Below are 25,208 nucleotides of genomic sequence, written 5' to 3'. Positions count from 1 at the left end.
CTCTTACGTGGACAAGGTCTGTTGCTTTGGGAGACATCTCCGCATCTCCTGTATGGAGCAGGGGAAGGGCTGCGGATTGGATCTGCAGATCCCGAAACTTTCCTCTGGAGTAGCCAGGAGCGAGGAGGCAGCTGCACGTGGGAGGACTGGGGGGTGCTGAGGTGCCGGGGCCTCCTGTAGACAAGCTGTAGGAAACGCCGCAGTATATAAAACACATCTTGCGAACAGAAGAGATTAGAAAGCTGATATGATGTTATTCCGATTGATTTTGCTGTTGTATTTATACCTGGAGGTAAAGAGCAGACATACTGGAAATCAATTGGCCCTGTGCTCTTCCCCACTCCCTCTGCAGCGCTGTTTGAATGAAATGCTTATATCATTTTTACGGTGTGTCTGTGATAGGGATGAGTGAGCCAAGAGATTAATAGGTGCTGCTGAGGCCTTTACCCAGCCGCTGCCCGGCTCTCCCCTCGTAAAGCCTGCACCGCTCTGGAGTTCAAGGTGCCCCTGAGGTGACAGCTTGGTGACTTTGTTTGGAAAAAAACAAGAAGCAAATCTCTAGTCAAGAGGAAGAACAGGGGGCAAAAAAAAAGGTAAATGGCAATAAGTGGAGAATTTGGGCCAAGGAGGATGGTTCCCAGCGCTGGATCTGGGTGCAGTGGGATGATGGAGACCTGGGGGAAGAAATGAGGTTTTGGCTTCAAATGGAACCAATCCCTTAGAGAGGGGTGGAAGTGATGGCCTTGCGCATGGGAGATAGGGCAATAGGGACCTCATTTTGATGTTTCATTGCACATCTGGTACCAAACATCCACCCAAATGCCCCATCAGCCCTTTCTGAGCCTTGACCTTGGGGCTGGGACAGGAGGGCTGTGGTGGGGCTATGTGAGGACTTTGCCTGCACATAGTTGCCACAACCCCAAGTTCCCCTACTCGCTCCTCCTGCTTCATCCAGGTGAGTGTTTCTCTGCTCTGGGAGCTGCTGCTGCTGGTTGTGCCATGCCAATATGCCATCTTAGGAGGTTTCTCTGTAAGGATGGATGTGTTGGACCCCAGCTGGCTCCTTGCATCCCACGGGGAGCATGCACACCCAGCAGTGGGAAAAATTGGCTTGTGACCAGCAAATGGGGAAGGCAGTGGGGGGAATGGTAGAAGGTGAGTGGGGATGGTCTGAATTTCAGCACTGGTAGCACCAGACGAAATACTATCTTCCTCCTCACAGCAACAACAGAACAAAACACACTTTTCTTCCTCTCCTGTTGTCTGTACTACTAGCTAGTTGTTTCACCTGACCTCAGTGGTGAAAGCCTTTTCCTGTTGGCAAATAAAGTGGCTTCCCAGTCTCCATCCCCTGTTCTGTGTGGAAAGATGCTGTTTTGTTTATACTTAAAGATTGGGATCTAAAATGTTCTCCTGTTTACAGCGCCTTTCCTGGTTATACGCTTTCACAGAATCACATGGGGTTGGAAGGGACCTCTGGAGATCATCTAGTCCAACCCCCCTGCCAAAGCAGGTCCACCTAGAGCAGGTTGCACAGGAACATGTCCAGGTGGGTTTTGAATGTCTCCAGAGAAGGAGACTCCACCACCTCTGGGCAGCCTATTCCAGTGCTTCTGAGCTGAAGAGGTTTGGTACTGCTGGGCCAGGAGCTTTAATCCTAGATGTAAAAATTCCTGCCTTGCCTTCCTGCAGGTGCTGGCTGGCTTTGCTGTCACACATGGCCCTGCCTTGTCAGATCCCTCCCTTTTTAATTATCAGATTGTCTTGTCGTTTTTACTGTAAGCATTTTCTGTTGCTTGTTCTGCTGGATTTATGCATCTGTGCCATCATGTGCATTGACTTTATATTTTATATGATTGGATCTTAATGTTTCCATTTCTGAGAGTGAGTGCTTATAGGATTTGTGTCTAAGCTCGATAAATAAACCTGAGAAAGGCTGGGGTGGAAAGGATGTGGGAGGATTGGAAGAGGTTTGGGGATCCTCTACCCCTTGATGAGGCTGGAGGGATGCTCCATGCTGGGACTGTCCAGGCGGCTGGAGGCCGGCATGGGCAAGGGGACGAATGTGCAGGGCTGCTGTTTTCTCCTTTGCAAGAACCTCCTTCTCTCCCTGCAAACACCTGAAAAAATCAGAGAGAGAAGGAAATGTCAATATGTAAAGAGGGAAAGGGGCTTTTGTAAATGGCAGCATTTTGGCAGACTGTTTCATCAAGAAAGATCCTGAAGTGTAGGGACTGCCTGTGTAGGGATTGCCCCCTGACAATGGAACTGACAGCCCTTTTTTTATACGATAATGCATCTGTAAAAGAGGGTGGAAGGTGGCAGCAGAGTGAGGGAAGAGCCACGTGTCCAACCCGAGTGGTGGTGGGTGCAGGGTACCCAGACCTGCTCCTCACTCCTTCTCACCCTGAAGTGCGGTGGGATTTGCAGCTTCTCAAATGGTCAGGGCACCAAACCCATCATCTCATTCAGGAGTGCAGAAAATGGATTGCTTCTTGTCATTTTCTCCTGCCTTTGCTGCTGGAAGGGTGGGAAGCTGAGGATTTGGAATAGACCCTTTCAAGAGCTTGAATTTATGTTTTCGAAGTCTTTATCTATATGCAAAGCTCAAGGATATGACCTTTCATATGTGCTGTTTTCCCAAAATGCTGATGGGAGAGTCTGCACCCCATGGGCCATGGCAGAGGAGGGGTTGGCACCTTTGCAGGCTCCGCAGTTGGTCATGGTGTGGTTCCAGCCAGAGCTGTGCTGTATAGGCCATCTTCTCCAGCAGTGCCCTCCAGCTCCCATGGCACATTGCAGGGGTTGTGCAAGGATGTCAGGATACCCCAGGGTGAATTTGGGGCAGGGAGACAGAACTGAGCTGTGTGGGTGTCGGAAAAGCCTCTTTGACCTGGTTGAGGTGGTGGTGACAAAGCAAGCGCACAAGGAGCTGGAATAAGGGGGATCTCTGGTTAAAGTCCAGTGTTTTGTTCAAGTTGAGGGATCTGCTGTGGCTTAGGGGAAGAGGCACCACGTGATGGATCATCCCACAATGGATAGTTGGGATTGGTGACCCTAGGGATGAGGAGAGGCGGCTGTTTCCCATTGCAGGAGGGCAGGGGACGTACTGGAGCCCACAGCAGGCTGGCTCCAAGCAGGTTCCACGCAGCCACCAAGAGCTAACTTGGCCCTGTGCCCACATCTGCCAATAAAAATTAAGAAATTGATTTCCTTTTGTTTGCCTGACAGGACGAGGCTCTCTTTATGAGACAGTAAATGCAATCTTGCTCTGAGCACGGCTAGATTTTTAATTGTATTTGTTGTGCTTTCACTTATTGTTTTATGAGTTTCAGTCCCTTTCCTTGCTGGTGCAGAGATCAGCCCTGGGGGATGGTTTAATTTCAGCTTCAGCAAAAGGTTGGAATTTTTTTTTAAACACTTTTTGTTTGTTTTCCTGATGAGCTGAAGTTTGGGGTTAGTTTTTTATCTGTGTTAAAATAAACGTGTATGTGCATATGTACAGCTCTGAGTTGTAAAGCTAGGCTGAGAGATCCTGTCTTGAAGTTATCTACTTGCCAGCTGGTGATATGGCCCTTTGAAGAACAGCATTTATGATTAAGATCAGGGGAATATGGAAGTGCCAACAGAGTTTTGAAGTCAGAGGAGTAGGGGATTTTATATGTAATACATTTTGGAGTTTAATGAGGTCTGCTTCAGTGCTTGCTATACAATGCACGGTGACCCACTTTATTGGGAGAGCACTTTTTTTTTTCTGGTTATGGGTCATATACAGTTCCTAATTAAGTAGGTTAATTATATGGCTGCTTTATATTACATGGGCAAATGTGGATGGCACAATTAGCCCTTGCAGTGATCATTTTTGATCAGAAATGATGTTCTGAATGATGGTTCCCTGAGGCATGGGTGGTGAGGAGAGGATTGCCCTGCAGCCCTGAGCGCTCACCTCCTTGCTCTCTGCTTCAGAAAACTCTGCATCTGTCCTGAGAACATGGCCTGGGATGTGGATGGGATTGTCCTCTCTAAAACCACGTGGAGAGATCATGGCCCCATCCTGGTCCAGTGCTGCACCTGGGGTGCCTCGGGTCTGCAGTCCCAGCGAGGTCCTTGCTTGGACTTTCTTTGGAAGCATCAATAGGGGAAAAGCCTTCCCTGCTGAGGGCTCTTTGGATGCAGGTGAATAGTGCTGCAGCCTGGGAGAGTTCTGAGCAGTGTCAGGCCCTGTAGTTAAAAGTCCTTGAAAGAAGTTTCTTTAACCTTTCCCTTCCCAGCCCGGCAGCGGCTGAGCCCCTGCAGCATCCCTGGGTTATCTGTTTCAGTGCTCAACCATCCGTACTGCTAGGCATTAGGGAAAACATTCAAACCCTAATCTCCCTCAGTGCAATTTAAACCTATTATTTCTTGTTTTATCCCCAGTGGACCTGGAGAACAGCTATTATATTTCTCTTTGCTGCAACCTTTTACATATTTGAAGGCTGTTATCACGTGTCCCTTCAGTCTTCTCCTCTCAACACAAAGTATAATTCTTTCAGTTTTCCCTTGGAGGTCATGTTTTCTACACCTTCGATCATTTTTGTTGTTTTGGAGAGGTTACTGTGATAGCAAGCTGGAGTTTTTGTTGTTCTTTACCTGTCTGCCTTGGAGCATTCATTATGTTACGAATGTGTATGAAGTGACCATTATCTTATCTTCTCCAATCTGTGGTTATTTATAAAGTACCCTATATTCCTGAGCCTGTGTTTTATCAGAAAATATAGCTCTTAGCCTTGATAAATAATTTACCATTATGATATGATCATGCAAATAGGAGCTCCCTAAGCTATTTATTATTATTTGCTTTATTTTTCTTAAGTAACAAGTTGTCCATATAACACTGTGAATGAACTAGGTGATTCACAGACATGGACTAAAAAGTATATCCTGTTTCACAGGGCTTTCAGATAAATGAGGAGATGAAGGAAAACACCAAGCAAAACTCCAGTTTGGCCACGGGGAAGAGGGCTGAATAGAGAACGATAGGAGATTTTCTGAAAAGCAGAAACTGGGGGGCAATCTGGAAGAGTATATGCTCAATATTTGCAGAGATGATAATATCAGGATGGATACAAAGCAAGAAGAGCTGGGACATTGCTGGGATGGATGGAGTATAGCCTGACCAGGAGGCTGAGGGAAGAAAGAGGGTGGAGATGAGGCCAGGAATGGTGGTGTTTGAATGAGGCGTCTTTCTTGGGAAAGATGAGCTGGCTGTAGAGGAGGTGTGGGAGGGAAGGGAGAGCAGCATTGCTCCTTGTGACGTTTCCAAAAGCAACGTTTTCAAGCTGTCTTGCTGCTCTTTTGTTAACATCAGATTCATTTTGATCCTAATTTTCTGGTTTCATTGTGGTTGACTCTCCCATTGGCACTGCAAAGGGGCAGGTTGGCAGTGGCTGTAATGCTGGGCTGAAGCAGAGCTGACCACCTCTTCACCCTGCGCAGCCCTAATATCTCCCCAGCCTTTCCCTGCAGCTCTCTGGCTCCATCACTGCTGTTAACATTTCTTCCCTGGTAGGAAAACTGCCTGGGGTTAGCATGGAGAGCAGTTGAACTCTATCTTTGCAGGCAGTGTGGATGCTGCTGGCTGGTGAGAAACCTGCTTGGATGGAAGGAGAGCCATCGAAAGCCTTTCAGAGTAGAGATGTAACATGTTTGATGCTCAGAACATATGAAGGCTTCTTAAAGTGTTAACAAGTAGACTCTTTTTATAGTTAATATCCACAGTATGTTTGTCCATAACACAGGCTGAGTTATTCACAGAAACAGCTACTGCATCACTCTTTAGATTTTAAGTTCCAGAGGAGCTCCAAAATATTTTATATTGTGTTTTAAGGTTGTACGATGGTATATCAGGAGTTACCCCAGGCTACCCTTGACTATTATTCTGCATTTTTACAGTACAAAACTGGCTTATTTTCTGTATTCTTCGGTGCATTTCTCTGTCAAGAGGAAAGCAAACTTAAATCTTAAAATCTGTAGTCTCTTTCTCCTTTTACTCCATTTTTTCCTTTTAACCTTACCTGGAAAATGCACTGCTGACATCGGTGAGAATTCTTCCAAATAAAGCCATTTGTCATCATTATATATCAGAAAATCAACCTCTTTACCTACTTAATGGCAAAAAATATATGTTATTGCCAAGACAGATTAAAAAAGTTGAAGTCTAGGTAGCTGCTTTATTTCCAGGAGTTACTAATGGCAGTATATATTTTGAGTGTCGGAGCAATAGTCAAACCTATAAAAGTCATCAGTGATGGCTTGATATCAGTGATGCTTTTAAAGTTTGTTTCAGGCTTGTGCAGAGAGTCCAGCGCTTGTCTGAGTCTCAGAGGGGCAACAGAATGGCCGTGTGCTTAGAGGCAACTGGGTCTGTTTGTTGGCAAGGAAATTGCCATCAGAACATCAAGTAATAGATGCTGGCTGTGCTTCATTCCACAAGTACCTGACCTCCTTGATCATGCCATGTCTTTTAACCTGCTTGTGCCAGAGGGACACTGCTGTGATCTGTGTTCCTTAAAAATGAGGAGGTGCTGTGCAAGCAATGACAGCAAGGCTTACATGCTGGCAGGGCTTTGTGAGCCCCCAAAAACTACCAGCAGGGTCTGTGCCAGCATGACGAATGTCCCGTGGTTGCTTATGAAACCAACCATGTCCTTCCAGTACTAATGCTGTAGGAGATGTCCTCTTTGCTCCTTGTCACAAAGGTGTGATTTCTGCTCTCAAAGCAGAGGACAACAAAGACTTCCTTCATATCATTCACTAGAAAGGCCTTTCACATTCCACTGCATGATTAGGTACACCTTCCTTTGAAGTAACACCTTGGCTGCTTAGGGAAAGCAATAATCCCTCAATAGCCTCTCCATCTGCTCCACTGCAAGAGAGATCTTTATGATCTCCCCTCAAACTATTTACCCCAGTCTGTACCAGCTGATATTTTTCTGACTTGTTCTGTGAACTTGAAATGCAGAGGTCTCCCCTTCCCGCCGCTGCCGGGCCATCCAGTGGTGCAGGGTATGGCCAAAGGGACGTGCGCGCACCGTGCAAAACCCAGTCCTTCTGGTTTGCATGCAGAGACTTTACAGTGTGGAACAACGAAAGTCATTTAAACTGAAATTGCCTGTTTGCTTTTTGTGTTTGGAGAAATACAGCGTGCGTAGTCCCAACAGAGGCATCTTGCGGCAAGAGCTGAATTTTGCCTTTGTGTCTCAAAAGCTGGAAGTCACGCTGGCCCAGGGAGTAACGTAAAAAAAAAGCCAGAACCTGCCAGAAGGAATTCACAGTAAAGGGAGAGACATTTTTCTCCCTGTGACTAAAACACCTGTCACGGCTGCTAGGACTCTGCTAATTACACAATAACTTTATTATATCCCACTTGGAAGAATAAACAATACTTGAAGCTCCAAAAATGAACAGCCTTTAGACTAGATTAATGCAGGCAGAATGACTGCACAGAGCCGGTGTTCGCCCTGCCCTCCCAAGAAGCTCTGGAGAGTGAAATGGCTTGAAGACTCCCTTCTTTGTTGCTAGTGCTACATAATAAAGTAATTGTGCAATTAGAAGTAGATTACTGATGGGAAAGAGACATTTTCTATGCAACGTAGGTTAAAGGCTGGCCTCTCTAAATAGGTTTGAAGCCTCAGTGCAGCATCTCTGCTTGTTTTTGCTTGAGCTTCTGGTAGCCCCTAGTAGCATCCAGACAGGAGAAAAGGACCATCTCTAGTTGAGTGTGGTTTTTCTTTCCATGTGAACATATAAAGGTGGTCCTCATAGAAGGTTGCAGTGCAATCCCTGTGTTGCCCAGCTCCTCAGGATGCCATGTTTAAGCAGCATGGATTAAAGGGTTTCACCTCATGATGTAGGTGTTTGTGCCATGGGCTGGTAGGTCGGGTCCCAGGAGGGGTGAGACTAGGTGGAAGTGGGGAATAATGTATTAAGGCCTGATGTCCCCTGAGTTTTTCAGCCTTGGCAGCTGATAGCAAAGACTGAAGTTAGAAGGTCTAAAAATAAAATAAAGCATAAGCCTAGAATCAGGGTATAGCTGAATATTGTGAAATAGCTCTGTGTGTGAAGCAGGTCTTGGCTCTCAGGGATGGGCGTTCTTTCCTTCATCACTTTACCTATGGGAACAAGCCTGCCGTTGGTTAGGGCAAGATTGGAGCAGTGATACTTTTGGGTGCAAGCACTTGGGTGTGAGGATTCAGGCCTCGGGCAGGAGCCTGAAGGAGCTGGAGCACGGTCTGTGGCTGGCTGTCTATGGAGGGAGGTCAGCGTGCTCCAATACATCCTGGGTCCCTGCAGATAACAGCCTGACCGAAGGGCTCTGAGTGTGTGCCTGGGTGAAACTAGAGGAGGGGAAACAAGGTGGGCATCGTATATTGGGCAAGATAAATGGTGTGAATATGGGTTTGGGGTGACTAGATCTTCTTTGGGCATGATGTTTCTCCAGTCTGAACTTCGTTATGTGTCCTGCCAAGCTCGTAATGCCAGGCACCACAGCAACTGGTCTATCTTGTGACAGCCCCAGGAGAGGGCTTTGTGCAGGACTTGCCTCTGCTGTGGTGCCACCTGTAGCTGCTTGAACCCCTGCAGGATTGTCAGCCTGGTACCCCAAAACCAGGAAAGAAAACTTGAAGTGTCTTCCCTGCCCTGTGAGCTACCTGGGGATGGGCTAACTGCCAGGGATGCTAGGACAGGCATCCTGTCCAGGGGCTGGTGGTGACCCACTGCCAACCCACAGTGATCTGTACCTGCGTGGTCAGGAGGCCTTGCAGGTCCCCTTTACCCTGTTGTGCCTGACAGATGTGGTGGTCTTTGCAGGTCCTGTGGCAGTGATCAGCGGAGAGGAGGATTCAGCCAGTCCCCTCCACCACATCAACCACGGCATCACAACGCCCTCATCTCTGGATGCTGGCCCGGACACAGTGGTGATCGGCATGACCCGCATCCCCGTCATCGAGAATCCCCAGTACTTCCGACAAGGTCACAACTGCCACAAGCCAGACACGTGTGAGTGCCCGATCCGGCCGGAGCCCCCTGCGAGGAACAGGGGACAGGTTGGGGAGAAGGGGGGAAGGAGGGCAAGGAGGGCGAGGTTAAGAGGATGAGGAAGAAGAGAAGGAGGTTTTTGAGGAGAGTGGGTCTTGGTATGGTCCAGAAACCAAAGTGAATCTCAGGTGTCAGAAATCACAACATACATGTAGGTGCTTCCAGAGAAGACTTTCCACCCTCACCTTCACCTCCCTTCACTCTCCCTCCGCCACCCACCAGTCACCTTCCCCCCTTGCCTGAAAGTGCCATTTGAAGCTGGGCTCTGCCTTGTTGGCTCCCAGAGTGAGGTCCCAGGTGTGAGCAAGAGCCACCTGGGAGCACGGTGATGGACATGACCCCTGCCTGGCCAGGTAAAGGACCTGCCTCCCCTTTCTCCTCCAGCAGTTTCCCAGCCATGGGGCTGCCTTCTTGGCTCCCCACTGGGCTATGGAGAAGCTCAGAACGTGTTGCCATAGATGGGGCAGATGTGTGGAGATAAAGAACAGGAGGCTTAGATGCTGGATGTCTTGTTTTCGTGGGCTTCTGTAAAGCTTTTGCATCTTCCCCATATAAATCTGGGTTGTGAACTGGGCTCATTAGGCTAGCAGGTGGTGATTAAGTGGTCCTCTCTGTTTTGTGTTCCTAAATTCTGAGCATAAAAGAAAAGCACTGGGTAAAAAGATGCTTTTCTGGGAGTCCCATGCTGCTTCCCATGTGAGCAGTGAGATGCAGCCCTCCCCAACACGTGGCTTGCAGCCGGTAGATGAGTTCTCCCAGGCCTCTTACCAGCTCTGAGATGCAAGCCGAGCAATGCAGGAGGTTTGGTTAATGTTTCTCTCCTGCTATTGCTCATCCTTTTGGTGTGTCTTTTGGTTCCAGGCAGAACTGGAAAAATAAAAAGCTTGCAAAAAACAAAGGGGAAAAACCCTGCAACTTGTGCTATCTCTGTGGCCCAGCCAGAGGTACTCCTTTAGCCAGAGGTAGGGAGTGCTGCATTGAAGTCGCCTCTGCTCTCCCCTTGGCTGCTGCTGACTCATGAGTGCAGGAGACATAACTCAGCCCCTGGAAACAGGGAGGAGGTTGATCTCCCAACCTGTGGAAACTCATTCAGCATTAAGAGCTCGGCAGGAGCACGCTGCTCCTCGGACACTGCTCCTCCCGTCAGGGGAAGGGGAGACGCAGCCGCTGCTCCCATGGAGGTGTCCCTGGGGCAGCCTCTCCTGGGTGCTGCGAGGGTGCCCAGCGATGCTGCCGCCCGAGCCGTTATCACCGTGCCTCGCTTGCTGGAGCGGTGGGGTTGTACCCAATGAATGTGCTCGGCTTTCCTCTGATTTTCATTTTAATGTGCTAAATTTGGTCTGTTTGTAGAGAGGGGGAGGATGAGGGCGGTGATTAGGCAGGAACAGAGAAGCTGAATGTAGCGTGGTTTTTCTGTGCCGTTAATTATGTATTTTACATTTCTTATAGCACCTCATCTCAAAATGATTTACAAACTCTGATGGCTTGGGAGGGGGGGTCTCCCCTCCTTTATTTTTTTCCTTCCCATCCTGTGCTCTCTTGAATCTCTTTAATCTATACGCCGACCATTGCAAGACACGGGTGTTGTTGCAGCTGTGCGGTAGCAGAGCTTAAGCCTCAAAGGACTGAGTTTTGCTCCGAGCATTTGCCCTGTGGGGCTTGTCAGAGTTGGGTGGGTTGCAAGGGAAGCTCCTCGCAGCAGGATTTGACCTCAGAGTTTCACTGGGCTATTTGTTTAGGATCTGAAGATTTCACAGAGTCGCTTGGGGGTGGCATCTGGAGCTGCTTCTCCCATGAAAGGTGCCATAGGGGTGAAAAGCAGCACTAGTGACAACAGGCCCAGCAAATCGCCACTTCCGAGCTCTGGGTATCCCAGGGCTGTGAGGCAGCAGGGCTGAAACCAAACCCCGCACACAGACACCCCCTTTGGGCGCTAACAAGAGGCAAACCACAGCTGGATGCTGGCAGATTGTATTTTTTCAATTTGCTTGTCATTTGCAGGGCAAAACGCAGGCTTCAGGACCTCAGGCAGGCTTGGATTTGGTGTGTGTCTTGTATTTTAGTCCCCAGAACTTGGGCAAAACTTCTGACTTCACTGGTGGCTTTGCTTGAGGCTGGAAAGTTTCATAATTCACCTTTTAAATTAAGCATGCTTTGGGGAGCTTTCGCTGTAAGGAGTTTGTTTGATCTGATGTGCTCTGCTCAACTTAAACCTGAGCTGAAGAATATTTTTTGCTCCTGTTCTCCCCATGGTTTTCATGCCGGAGGGTTTTCTTTCCCCCCCTGTGCAGAGCTTGGACACAAACACTTCTTCGTTTGCTGTCACTTGTAGAGAGGAGAAGTCCTCTGGGCTGGGGAGTGCCTCGATGCCCAGCTGAGCCTGTACTGACATGAGCTGTCATCTCCCTTCTGCCACCCCCCTCACCTCCCACAGAACTGCAGTCCAGCTGCGAGCAAAGGTGCTCCGTGGCACCCAGCATCTCTTCTTTGCACTGAGGTGTTGCTAGAGCAACATCTTCAGCGAGCCATTTCTCTCTCCATCGTGAAGCTTTTCTCCTTCCTTCCTCCTGCAAGCATCCCTGTGCTCTTGGATGTTGTCTGCACTGAGGACATGCCGATACCCATTACGGTGCTGCAATGAGGAGAGCAAACTCTATATGCTTAATGCAGTATTAATAGTACATTGATGTGATATAGATTTCTGTCACCCTCTATACTAGCAAACATCGCTTATCACGCAGGGATGACGGATGTTTATTCCCAGCCACTTAGCTCTGCATAATGGAATTGCAGCTGAAATATGGAGAGCAGCTCCCTGCCCGCTGAGCTGCAGCCCCTCTCGCTCCCGCTGTGCGGTTCTGGCCTGTGGGTTCTTCTCGTTAGCGTGTCCTCAAGGAGGTAGAGGTGTGTTCCTCACTGGGGATGTGCTGTTCTCCCATTGATGGCATGAAGGTTGCGGGAGCCAGCTCTCTCCTCTGACTTTCTGGGATTTGTGCAGTTCTCTTAGCCCTTTCTGCTACTGCCTAATTTAGAGGAGCAGGAGGGATGAGCTTGTCTCAGGGTCCTCCTTCCCTTCCTGGCTGAGAGCTTCTCAAAGAACCATGGAAGAAAATGCACCACCCTGTTTTCTCATGATGAAGCATTGAGTTCTTGAGAACATCCTCCCCATATCTTTATGCCGTAACTCCACAGCACACTGAACAGCGCTAGAGGTTGCAACCAGTCCTCATTTCAGCCATCCTCAGCCCTACCTGGAGGGTTAAGCAAAGAGCTTGGCAATGGGGACAGTCCAACCACAAATCAATTTTAGAAGAATAAGCTAAAATAGTCTTTTTCTCATGATCTTTTGCATATGGAAGAGAAACCAAGTGGCATATCTGCTTGGCAGATGTCAGCAGGAGGAGCGACAGGTTGTGATGATTTTGCACCTCTCTATATTTGGAAATAAACACATAAGAGGAGAAGAACAGGACTTGTTGTGGCAAGCACTGTGGACAGAATGTGTGATGAGGAGATATGATGTAGGACCACGTGGCTCCATCCTGTGGTCAGGGGTTTTGGTAATCCAAAACATGATCCATTCTACCCTCATTTGTGTCCAGAAAATGGCTTTCTGTCCTTCTGGGCAGGAAAAATCAGATCATGTCAACTGATAGCTCCTGATCAGTGGAAAAAAGGGGAGCATCGATTTGAAATAAGTTCATGAAGCTGTCGGTAGGACACCATTTTCATACATAGGCTTCTTGGAAGTAACAGCAACTTTTAACCTGAGCTCCATCTCCTGATGTTCAGGATTCGAATTTGCAAAATGTGTAATTACGAATAGCTGGAGAATTTTGTGGGGAAAGACTGGTAATGCTTCAGAAGAAACGTTGTGGAAGGTTGTTTTCCTTTAAGAGTAATAATGAATTATTAGCACAATGCATCGGATGCAGATAAGTTCTTGGATCTGATCTCTCAAGCTTTACTTAAATGCCACAGCAGAGTTTTGCAGTTATTCTATTCTCTCCTCTCAAATTTCTTGTGCAACCAAAGAGGTTTCAAGAATAACAAAAACTAGAGGAAAAAAAACCAACCCAAACTTAATGGAGAAAACGAATCTGCGATCCTTTGCAGATCCCTGTCTGTCTCCCAGCAGTGGATGCTCAGTTTTCACCAGCGCGGTGAAGCTAGACTTTTGGGGCAAGTTGTTTGATTTTGGTGGAGGTTGTTGCCAGACATGACCGGAGCTGGCTGTGTTTTCCTGTTCCAGGACTGGCGCAGTCTGGGGACTGGGATGCATTCTCCACACGGGTGGAGCAGCCGTCCTTCCATATGAGTCCTAATGAGGGTTTTTTTTTCAACCTCATTTATTACAGGCTGCCCTGACATAATTACATATTCGAAGTTAGTAATTACACGTATTCATGCTAATTAAGTAATTAGATATAATTACACTAACTGTAAATACATGGTAATCGGCTAAAAAGAAGTACTTCAGAAAAAAACAAGGCAAATCACACAATAAAAGCGCCATCAGCACTCTTTCACTCAGTACCCTGTCTTTATCTTGTATTTCAGTGCAATTTAAAAGGAACATTGTGGTCATTTTAAAAATCATATTTTTTAAACAAATAGATTTCCTTACCTCTGCTTCTAATAGGTCTTGAAAACAAAAATGGGAAGGATATTTACCCTTACCACTGTAAATTCTTTTTGTTTGCCTGGTGTGTTTTGTTCATCCTGGACATGGGAAGCTAAAAAGTATGCAGCATTTCTATTTTTGGTCAGTTCATGTTCCCATTTTTGCCAAAAACAACAACATGAAAATAAAGCCATGAGTGCTTGCAGTTTCATTTGGCTAAAAAAGAAAACTGAACCTGTTGGTAGTGGAAAAGAGAAACTTTTCTTCACACACACGCACAGGGATAAGAGGAATTGTCAAATATTATTTTCATGCAATATAAATGTGGAGCCTAGTGTGAGGTGACAGCAGGACTCTGCTGCCCAGTGCCCAGCCTGGAGCCAGGCCATATAGGTCTCAGTCTCTCCCACAGGTTTCTGCTGTTTCTTTAGTTTCTCCAAACTTCTCTTTTCTCTCCTGTAACGTGAAAGCCCCAGGCTCTTCTCCAGCAGGACCCAACGCCCCTTACTTCTCTGAAATAGGCACTTGTGGGTCAAGACTCTTCTGCACTGAGGCTTCTCACTGTCTTACTGTCCTATCCTTCTCAGTCAACCCATATGAGATACTTGTAGGGGATTTATCGAGGACCTATGAGTAGCTGTATATTCATTTATGGGTGCTTTGCTACTCTGTTCTGTGTCTCCTCATTTGTCCTAGCAAAGCCTGGGTTTGTGGCTTGGACCTGTGGAAAAGCCCTGACCTCAATGCTCAGCTGCTAGCAGGTAGAAGGCATTTGAGGTCCCTGTGATGACCTTCTGCCTCCAAATTTCCCTTCCTTCTGGTTTGTGGTTGCCTCTCATAGAAACCGCTCTGAGCTCCAAATGCTGATGTGAATGTTCTGCTAGAGATTCGGATGTTGAAGAAACCCTGCAGGCTCTGTCTGGCTGCTTCTGCAGCAGATATTGTAGGTATCTGAAGAAAAGTGTGAGAAACTTTTTGCCTTTTACTACTGCTGTCCATTGCTGGAGCAGAATTGAACTAACATTGTGCCCAGCACCACCTTCTTGTCCCCTTGCCTGGGCTGCAACATCTGGCTAACAGGAGAGATTCTGTGGCCAGTGGGACTTGATCCAATCAGCTCTTCCCAGCTCTCTCAGATGTTTTTTCTTACCTGTGCCTATTTTATGCTCTGCGTCGTTTCATCCAGCTCTGAAAGAGCAAGTGGAAGAAGTATCCACAGTTTCCAGAACTCAGAAGTTCAACCTGTGTTTGCAGAGCTGGAGTGTCCATCCCACCTATTGCACCCATACTTTGAGTTGCAACCTCATGCTTAGCGAGTCAACCTTCAGACCTTCCTACTGTGGTGGTGCCACAGAAATGAGAGGGTTTTAGGCTGTTTTGGAAAGGCTAGCAAAATCTGTTGTGTATACCTTGCCCCACAGACAGCTCTGCAGGTGTTGTCTGTGTGGTTGTATGGAGAGAAAGGAAAAAAAAAAAAAAAAAAAGTGGTGTGGGAAGATGGGAAAGGTGGCTCTGCCTGGCCCCTATCTGCTTTGGAAGGAGCCACTGGCACCAGCAGCGCAGCCCTGCCTTGCTCCGGCTGCGATCTGCACCTGTCTTGGTTTGTGCACAAGCTGGTTACCTCCTGCAGATGCTTGGCTTTTAGATCCTCTCTACTGTTACTTTAACGTGTGTTTACTGAAGATATTTGTAGCAGTACCTGAGACCAAAGGAAGCTGAGCAGGCTCCAGCCCTGGCGCAGGAAAGCGATGCTGGAGCACAGCTGTGGTGGTTGATGGTGTGTTGGGTAGGGACATTCCTGGTGACAGGGATCCGTTAGGAAAAGAAACCCTTAAATCAAGCAGAACATGGCTTTGGGCTGCTGATGTTGACCTGCCTCCAGAGAGGCTGCCCTGGTGATGGAAATACTCCTGCATACAGATGTCAAGGAGTGGACAGGGAAGTGTTTCTCATATAAAACTCTGCCTGCTCCTCTAACCTGAAAGCATCTTCTCTGGACTGTTTAATCTGGTGTCTGTGGGGCCAGCAAGCAGGGTTGGCTCACCTGGGGTGACTTCAGAAAGGGAGCCTCATGATGTGTGAACTGTCAAGAACTTAACAAGCTGAGTGAGGGGAGGCCCTTAGCTGATTTCCTCCTGGATTTGGAGTGGCTCTAGCACAGCAGGCTGCTTGTACTGCCTGTCAGCCTCGTCCCTGCATCAAATGGGTTGGACCAGACTGCTCAAGACATGAACCATCTCATGCAGGATATGTATGTGCACGTGAGCCCTCTGCTCATCTCATAGAGGGGATCACGCACCCTCCCACTGCTCTCGCAGCGTCCCGTGGCCCCCACGCACACACCACCATCCCTGCGTACGTGGACATGTGTTCCTCACCCGCTCACCCGTGCACTGTGGGATGGGCATGGTATAAAACACTTGCTGGATCAGCTCTTCTTCATTCCCCGTGGCTCAGCTTCCTGCACGGTGACACCTACGCACCGATCATCTCCACATCACGACTGACGCTGCTGAGGCACACGTGGATTTCTGCTGAGTGCCCTCGCAGCTCTGCCTTGCCTTGGCAAAGCCAGGGATGCCACGATGCTCCTGACTAGACAGTTCCCCTACCAGGGATTGGCTGAAGCCGTTAAAGACGTTTGCACCTCCAATTTCTAGTGGGTGTTCAGAGCTTGGCAGCACATGCATACTTAACACTCGTGGTCTGGCATGAGTCAAGACTCATCATAGCAGGGTGAGAGGAGTGGGACAAAATGAGGATAAAGCAGGCTTTCATTCCCTACATTATTGGCTGCGCGCAGGTATTGGTGCTTCTCCCAGTCCAGTTGTGCTTGTACTGCTCTTGACCCCTCGATGCTTTTAAACCTGAAGGAGGTATCTCCATGCCAGAGAAAGGAGGACTCTGCTCATCAGCCAACACTCCTCATGCCCAGGGCTTAGTCCCTGCAAGACAAGAGGTAGCGACGCAGTGCCTGACCTGAAGCTATTGCAAACTCGGGCAGTCCTGGTGTCAGGGGTAACAAAGGGTGTTCAAGAATGTTCTCCTAGTGGCTCATTGATTGTGTGAATTTTGCTGTGGGTTGCTTTGAAAATAGCTGGTGTGTGTATGTGTCTGTAGGTAGAGTTGTAATACTGGTTTCTTTTTGCCATCAGTTAAACATTTTTCTTGTGTTTTAATTAGTTTATTGTGGTTTATAAGGCTTGGCTGTTGGGAAAGTACCTGGACGCTGGTGTACCTACTTGGTGTTCCAAGGACAAGGATGATGTGCCCATGGTATCTGGCTGTGGGGTATCCCTAAAGGCACTGGGAGCTCCCAGACGTGTGTGACTTTTTAGTCTAACCAGGCCAGTTTTCAGGTTTAAAATCTAGGTCTCAGAAGCGTGTGGGGGCTCATCACGGTCAGACAGGAGCTGTCTCTGGCTAGAAGATTGCAGGCTCTCATTGTTTGTTCATTGGCTGGTTAAATTACAATTCCTAATTAAAAATACTGCCATTGTGTAGGAGTTGGAGCAGTTTTGCATGACCGCACACACAGCAGGAACATGATTAGCAGTGCTGCCCTGTGGGACAAGAAGTACAGCCCAGGATCTAGCAGAGAAGCTGTATGTCAGTAGAGGTTAAAAAAAAAAAAATGACCCAACCTTCCTTGAGTGGTGCTTTTGGGCTAGACAGCCCAAAATACCCCGTTCAGTCCTGAAAGCTGGGGAAAGACCCACATAAAAAGATACTCTGCCTAAAGAGCTTCTCATGTCAAAGGGGACTTTTGTTTCCCAGCCAATGTGGTGGCTGGCTCTGGGGAGATGGTGTATGCAGGCAGGGATGGCTCGTGCCTCTCAGCGGCACGGGGCAGACAGAGCAGCACTACTCTCTGCTTCATGTATAATATAAAAAACCCACAGAAATTGTCATTCTTAGTTGCTGAACATTCCCAGTCCGCCTCAGGATCCTTCTGGCTGTCTTGCTCTCATTCGTTGTGGGTGCAGACAGGGAGTGGGTTCACTGCCAGTGGGGTTGATGGGATGGAGGAACATGCTGTTGCTAACAGAAGTACCAATTCTGCTGGTGCTTCTGAAGCCCTGACCTACAGCAGCTGGCTTGCACTGTGGTTAAGCGTAAAGCACTAGCCTTGTTGAACTCAGTGTGATTTACTGAAGTGAACAGACCTGGCTGAGAACTCGGCAAACCCATTTCCACATGTAGCTGATGTAAGATTTGTATGCAAGTGTCTTGAGGTGAAAAGTACATTGAATTCACAGCATGTAAGGATTGCTCTTGATGCCCGGGCTTGTCTCCCATTAAGGCAGGGTTTACTGCATAATCCATTTTTAGATTCCTGCATGCACATTCCTAAACAGACTGCAAGTTACCTAACGCTGAACCCTGCTTGAATCTGTTTTTCAGGCCCCCTCTCCCTGCCCCTACCTGAGTAGATCTGTTTAAGAGACAGGAACAAACTGAGACACAGTGAAAGCATGAAAATTTTTCTATGTACATCAACAATCGGGCTATCCTGTCATTGACCTGCAGCTAAGCGTGGTCAATATGGGATGCAGTACTCAAACTAAGTGATGACTTACAGCTTCATGTAGACTCCGCTTTTCCTGATGTTAGTTTCAAATATCTGTGGTTCTCTGTCACAATTGTGAGTCTGCAAAAATGTCACACCTTTTTTTCAGCCCTACTAACCTATTTTTCCTCAATGAATTGGAATACTGAGTCTAAAGGTTACTATACCTACCTATTTTTATAAATGTATCATATATATGTTTGATCTATTTGAAATGTACTGTTTTATAATGTTTGGACACCTGTTTTTATCTTGGTAATACATTTTAACAGATTTTACGTCATCCTTCCTTGTCCCACCACCATACCTCCTTTTTTCCCTTTGCGAGGGAAATGGGATCTATTTATATTTTTTTTCCGTATGAGCATGTCTTAAATTCAGGACAAGCAGTTTCTCTGGCTCCCATAAGTGTGACTAGGAGACAAAGTAGCTAAGTCTCCTAAGTATATATGGCAAATTTGTAATTAGAAGAAAACACTGGAGCAAAATGACTTCAGCCCTTGTCTCCCTTCCCCCAGCCCTTCCCACCCCTCCACCTCCCTCTTGCAGGATTAAGCTAAACTAATCCTCAGATGAGCAAGATCTTTGGGAAAGCAAAGCAGCAAAGTGAAACCAAGGGAGGAGAAAGAAAAATCCTTCACACTCAACACTAATAAGGAAATTACAGGCATCCTACATTATGAATTGGATGAATTTTTAATGGTTAGAAATGCAGTTGATTTATAATGCATCCATCCTGGACTACAGGGCCTGTCGCCAGCTAATAAATAAATGACAGGCCCTTTGTATTAAAAGTATCAGTCATTTTACATTTCTGCACTGTAATTGATGCGTAGCATTGAGGAAGAGGAGATGGTGGCCATTAGGTGTATGCCAAAGCAAAGGACCTCTTGCTTCAAGCCATACCTGATGTCTTGATATACCAGAAAGTTGCAGCCCAATCTTCAAGTCTTCTCTCAGATGGGCCTTAGCTTCTGCCCTATCCCATTGGTTACAATCCAAAACCAAAAAGAGATAAGAGCTTGGCAAAGGGCTCCATGATTTTGAAAGGTCATTTTAAGCCCAGTTTAGGGTCCTGTGTGTTGTGGCTTATGCTCTAAGAAAAATTAGTTACCCTCGGACAGCAGCTGAAGCTCCATCTGAGGTGGCTGCCCAAAGCTTCCTTCCTACACATGGAAAGAGACAGGATGCTTTGGGTCTGCCCCTTGTTAGACACCTTGTTCATGATGGGGGATATTGTGCCGTCTGTTCCCTCAATGGTCCTGGCTATTGGCACAGGCAGGGTGAGGCTAGCTCAGAGTCAGAGATCAGCATGAATTCTTATGAATCCCACCACAAATATTCACACTGAGGACTGTGTTAAAAATAAATTCTGGGCAAATTCCAGAAATGGGCTGGGATGGGACTGTCCTGTTCTCCTGCCAGATCCCAGCAGAGCCCAAATGTCAGGGGAATCTTACTGAGAGCCCAGCAGGCAGCTGAGAATTTGAGGGGTAGGGTATATTTTATCCTCTTCTTAACAAGGAGGGGTAACCTGGCATGTTGCACCTACACTATAGAATCATAGAATGGTCATAGAATCATAGAATGATTCTATGATTCTATTAGCCTTGCACCTACACTATTTCCTGGAAAGAGGCATTTCTCCTTCCAGCCCATCAAGGGGCTGCCAAGCATCTTCATCTCCATTTTATGGATGAGGAGAGGCAGCTGGAAAGACATCAATTTGCTCAAGGTCACACCAGGTTGTTGACAGCTAGCAGTCTGGCCCATGTTTAGCCTACTGGACCGTGTTGCTTGTTTATAAGTCGCCACCTGAAGTCCTTTCACAGCCAGTCTTTTGGAGTCAGGAGTTTAGACGGACAAACAAGTTCTGGGAGCCGTCAGCTGTATATTATGATCCCACAAAACAGCAATTCTGAGCTTTTCCTGCTCATTTCCAGATAGGTTAGATCAAATTCTCCCTCTCTGCCTTCATGGGGGGCCATGCTACAGTCCAATATGTTTCTGCCTTGCTCTCTTGACTAATTCTGAGGAGACCTTTCCTTGCCGACCTCCTAGGAGCTCTGCTGACCTCGTTCCACCTAGGCATTGCCTCCTGGCCCACTTGGTTGGAGTTGGTTGGAGCCTGAGTGCTGGGCTCAGAGGAAGAGCAGTTATTTTTCACCTTGGCTTTAGTTCCCGGCTGAAGGAATTGAGTGGGGAGCCTGGGATATGAGCCTTGCTGCCCAAGGAAAGCACTGCTCTCCAAGATGCAGACTTTCATCCTTGACCTGGAGGAGGGAAGTGCTTATTGCCTTATTTATTACATTTCCCCATAGCAGCGTAAATACTGTATCCATGATAGATATGGATCTTATGAATAATATAGATATTTGAACTGAGTAATTGCAGTGCTTTTTTAATACAAGAGATCCTCAGCGTCAAGCAGTATTAATGATCTGTCTTGACGCCATCTCTGCAGAGGGCAATTGCAAACCCAAGTTCCGTGAGAATTTGAGAAATTGGGGGAGAAATCCTAATGTGCTGTTCATCCCTTCTGTTGCCTTTGGGACACTCCAGAAAGAGTATCCTGTCTGCTGATTTTTTCTCAGCTTTCCCTAGACCCTCCAAGGATGGGAAGGCTAAGTGAGTTTTGGGAAAACAAATCCCTTTTGTAGGCAGGCTGGGCTGGGCTGGGCTGTCAGAGGAGACAACTTTGGGAGGAAATGTAATACAAAGATCCTAGCAGCTCCCTGTGGTCACTTACAGTTCTCTGGACATTTCTGGAAGAGTAAAATGATTAGTTACAGTGAAATAGCTAAATTCAGGCAGAGGTAATGATATTCTATGTCTCTGCTGATGTGAGTCTTGTCTCTTCTCTGTAGCTTTAATTTGAAGCTCTCCTTTCCACTTACTCTCTGAAATCCTTGTGCAGCCTTGCGATTAAACAGGTGGCTACATTATTATGAGAAATTCTCTATAAAGTCCACTCTTTAATGCCTTAGAATCTTTAGGGATGAATTTAAGATATTAATAAGTATTAAGGTTCAACACCTAATTCTTTTTTTGCAGAGACTTCACTGTGTGGGAAGGGATAAACAGGATAGTAATTGCAGGATGTGCCGTGGGTCATTTTGTGCCTTGCATCACCTTTTGCAGGGAGCTGGTAGCCTGGCTTGCTGGTCCTTGCTCCCTGCTGTAGGTGTGCTAGGTGCTGGTGTTACAGCTGCAGAGCTGGAAGGCCTCTTTAAATTAATGGAGCTGTCTGAGAAGGTTATGAATACCTTTTCAATTCATTTCTTTCCCCCCAAACACAGCATCTCAAGCCTTGAATCAGGCTGTTAACCTTTCTCCTTCCTCTCTTTCTAACCACATTCCTCTTTAATGTTATTTCTTTTTCTGCTTCCACCATAGCCCTTTTAAGAGGAATGAGAGCAGGGGAGACCTGTGGACTCAGTGGCCCATGTTCTCACATTGTCAGTCCTGGAGGAGCAGGTCTTGCTGACCTCTGTGGGCTGTGTTGAGTGGGGATCGTGGGCTCAGGTGTTTCTTTGCTACAGGAATGGTAGCTCATTAACACTCTGTGCCCTGCAGATAACTTTTATTGATCATCAGCTGCTTAATCAAAAACTCTATCAGAGTTTGCTTCGATTATTCTTTTCCATCTCTTCATCTCTGGAGAATCAGCTTAGCTAAAGTTAATGTACTCATTATGCAGTTGGGAAACCACTGCCACAGACTGCTGTGTAAATCATAGGTTTTAGGAAGGTCTGTGTCCTCCTTCCTGCATGTAGCAGGATGAATATATTGGGTGCATATTCCTCTGCTTGATGGGATGAAACAGGCACTGGGGCAGTTGCACTGAGCTGGGGTTTGACCTGCAGTGGCAGTACTTACCACCCAGCTCATGCAGAGCCCAGGCTCAGCATCTAGATCCTCACAGTCCTGGTATAGTGATGAACAGCATTGCTGCTACACCTAGTCCTAACCCACCCTCACCTTTCTAAAGACGTGGTGGCCTCCACATCACTGTAAATACCTACCAACCTGTGCACCTGAACCACTGGAGACCTCTCTCCCCTCTTGTAGAGGGATGTTTGGGTTGAAGCAGCTTTATGGATTTGTCTCTGCTGGTGATCGCTCGGCAGTTGGGTGATGAGGGCTTTCTTACGGAAGACCAACCACTCAGGAGAGGATATGAGAGAGCTGGGATGGGGGGTGACCTGTGTAGGGACATGCCAAGGAAGAGAGCATGGATAGGGGATGTTCGAGAGATGTGAGCTGGGGGAGGGAGATGAGGAGAGCCAAGTGCCAAGCCATGATGGCGAAAGTCTGTGCAGCTGGACCATGCCTTTGGTTTTTATTTTCTGATGATCTGTGTGCAATGTATATATAGGCACAGAAGTGGTGACTTATAGCAAAAGTAGGACGTTAAGTCCCCTATCTAACAGATCTCAGCACTCCTGAAATCAGCACCTTGAGTGTGTTGCTGTTGGGTATTTTGCTGACACAGTGAGGGCCATGGCTGGAAACCTCCTCTGTGAAGTGTGGCTTTACTCTTTTGGAAACCATCAGAGCACCAGGGATGGGGAAGTGAGGAAGCTGTGCAGGAAGTGGCAAAGATATCTAACCAGGACTTGCCATGTTTTCAATGGCTAGCTCTGAGAAGTGGCAGGCCAGTCTGAATGGGGACACAGGAAGGGCTTGGGAGGGAAGCCCTGAGACAGGAGAGTGCTGCTTGTTTCTGCCCCTCTGAACTTATCTCACACTCTGGTTTTGCTGGATGTCCTGATATGATTCATTTTTCTTGTGTCTTTTAATGTTTGCTGCATAAAATCGTTCTCCTTAATCCTATACGCTATCAGGGCTGCATATTCCGTGCTAGTTATGGTGTTGCAATGACCTAATTTGATTGTGGAGGGTCGTGTCCTGTATAATGTTGTCTCATTTTCTCAGTAGTCGATACAAACTTGATTTTATTTTCTTTGAAAAAGTGGGGGCAGGAGCCCAGCATCCATGGCCAAGCTTATATCTGCAGCTCTTACCTTGGTGCCTGGCTGTGAGGCTGTGGTGGTACACATAGTTCAGCCTAAATGGGACCTGCAGGCTCTTTTTACTTTTTTTTCTTTTTCCTGACGGTACTGAAGGGGAGAAAGGATGGAAGCTACAGCAGAGAAAAGCCTTCATTTCTAGCTGCTGGCACCTCTGGTTTGCCTCAAGGAGTCATTATTCCAACAGGCTGGACGCCCTCTTGATTGAGCTTATCTCCGGAGGGGAGGGGTAGCTGTGTCTCCCCGTGGGACCTGGGTGAGTGTTTAGCTTTCTCCTTTTGTCTCCAATTAGATGCTCAGTCCTTCGTACCTCTGGGTTTCACCTGCCTCAAAGACCCTTAACCTGCCTCACGCCTCTGTTATTTATGAGTAGCTCCAAAGGGAAAAGGAGGGTCTGGTCTCAATTTGTGTGGCTCATTTGCATGTGAAATAAGTCTGTCGTTCAAGCGGTGGTGGCAGCAGCCCGGGTCTCCTGGCTCCGCTGGTGTCGTTCAAGGCGGCTTCAACAGCTCCAAGGCTTGTGGCTTGGTGAGGGGTGGCAGGGCTTGCTCATAAACTGGGAGTGCCACTGTGTTTTTGTAAAGCTTGTTCAGAAGAGGATGTTTTTTCAGCAGCTCTTTATAAAGGAGGTGTCAGCCCAGTGTTTGGTCTGTGGGAAAAAGAACCTGCTTTTGCAAACTGAAGATTGCAGCAAAGCTTAGCTCTGGCTCTTGGGCCATCTCTGCCAGCTGGGATTGCTGGTGTGGCAAATTATTCAGCTGATGCTTTCATTGCTATATTCCTTATGGGTCCTGGACTTTCTTCTTTTGTTCTCAGGGTATTTCTCATTCTCAGCTCTGCCTCCTCCTTGTACCACTGGGCGTTCACTAGGCGTTTGATGAAAAATAGATTTGTTGTGGTGACAGAGCAGGAGTCAGAGAGTCATTGGCATGCAAAATGGACCATGATTTTGTAGCTTTTGCTGCAGGTAGGAGTTGAATGAATGAGTCAACACATCTGTGTGTTCCTGGTGTGGCACCAAACAGGCTCCCTTGTCTTGGCTTGAGGATTTAGTGCTGGCAGTGATCTGTGCGGCCAGGCAAGGACCAAGGGAAAGGGTATCGTGAGCCTTGAGGGCAGGAAGAAAGGGAGCAGGTTGGACATTGGCCACTCATGTGATCCTCCTTGGCAGGGTACCAGGTCTCCATGGGCCAAGCGCCTGGCACAGTTGAGCCAATGTCCCTGATTTGTTCTCGGTTTCGAAATATTTAATCAGAGAATCAAACATGAAGTCTCTTTAAGAAGAGACTGGCACACAGCAGCTGGCTGAGTGTCGCAATCAATGTATCCGCTGTGGAATGTTTCCTGCAGAAATATTACATCCTCTCTCATTTACTTGATGATCTTTAGGGTGAATCAATCAAAAGATGCCGTGCACAAATAGTTCAGCCTGTGATCCTGTGGGTGTCCATTAGAGAGGCATTTGCTCGGTGTTAATGGACCTGTTGATTAACAAACAAACCATTGCTTTTTAAATAGAAAGCTGTTACTTGATGGCAATTGTTAGCATTTGCTTTTCTGCTGCCCCACCTCCCCTACCCACAGCTCTCACTCTGTGCCAATGCAAGCGACTGCTGCAACAAAACCCAGGTCTGCACTGCTGGAGAGAAAAGCACTCACGTCTCACCCAAGCAGTTGTCAGAGGTGGACCTTCTCCTAGAGGTTGGAAAGGACAGAGAGAGACTTCTTTGTACTCAGTGTGTGATTTCACCACTTTGTGTCTTGTTCTGTTAATTGTGTTTTCTGCACCTATCTGCTTTGGCATGTGATGCCCTGTTGGACTCCAACAATGTCTGAGGAAGATCTTCTCCTGACATCCTCAACAGGTCGAGGCTCAGCAGCTCCTTGAGGAGTCTGTCTTGGG

At 47.3% G+C, this 25,208-nt stretch overlaps 1 protein-coding gene across 6 annotated transcripts in view; it reads left to right on the top strand.

Annotated features, from left to right (window-relative positions):
* The window catches only part of NTRK3 (neurotrophic receptor tyrosine kinase 3), a 216,316-nt gene that overhangs the window by 109,046 nt on the left and 82,062 nt on the right, over nucleotides 1–25,208 (top strand). For all 6 annotated transcript variants that reach the window (XM_074156761.1, XM_074156760.1, XM_074156758.1 and 3 more), the window contains one exon: nucleotides 8,851–9,039. In XM_074156761.1, coding sequence (XP_074012862.1) covers nucleotides 8,851–9,039 — 189 coding nt within the window. The remainder of the gene's footprint in view (nucleotides 1–8,850; nucleotides 9,040–25,208) is intronic.

Source organism: Numenius arquata, chromosome 11 (assembly GCF_964106895.1).
Source record: "Numenius arquata chromosome 11, bNumArq3.hap1.1, whole genome shotgun sequence".
NCBI lineage: Eukaryota > Metazoa > Chordata > Aves > Charadriiformes > Scolopacidae > Numenius > Numenius arquata.
This window is presented reverse-complemented; position numbering and strand designations above follow the sequence as displayed.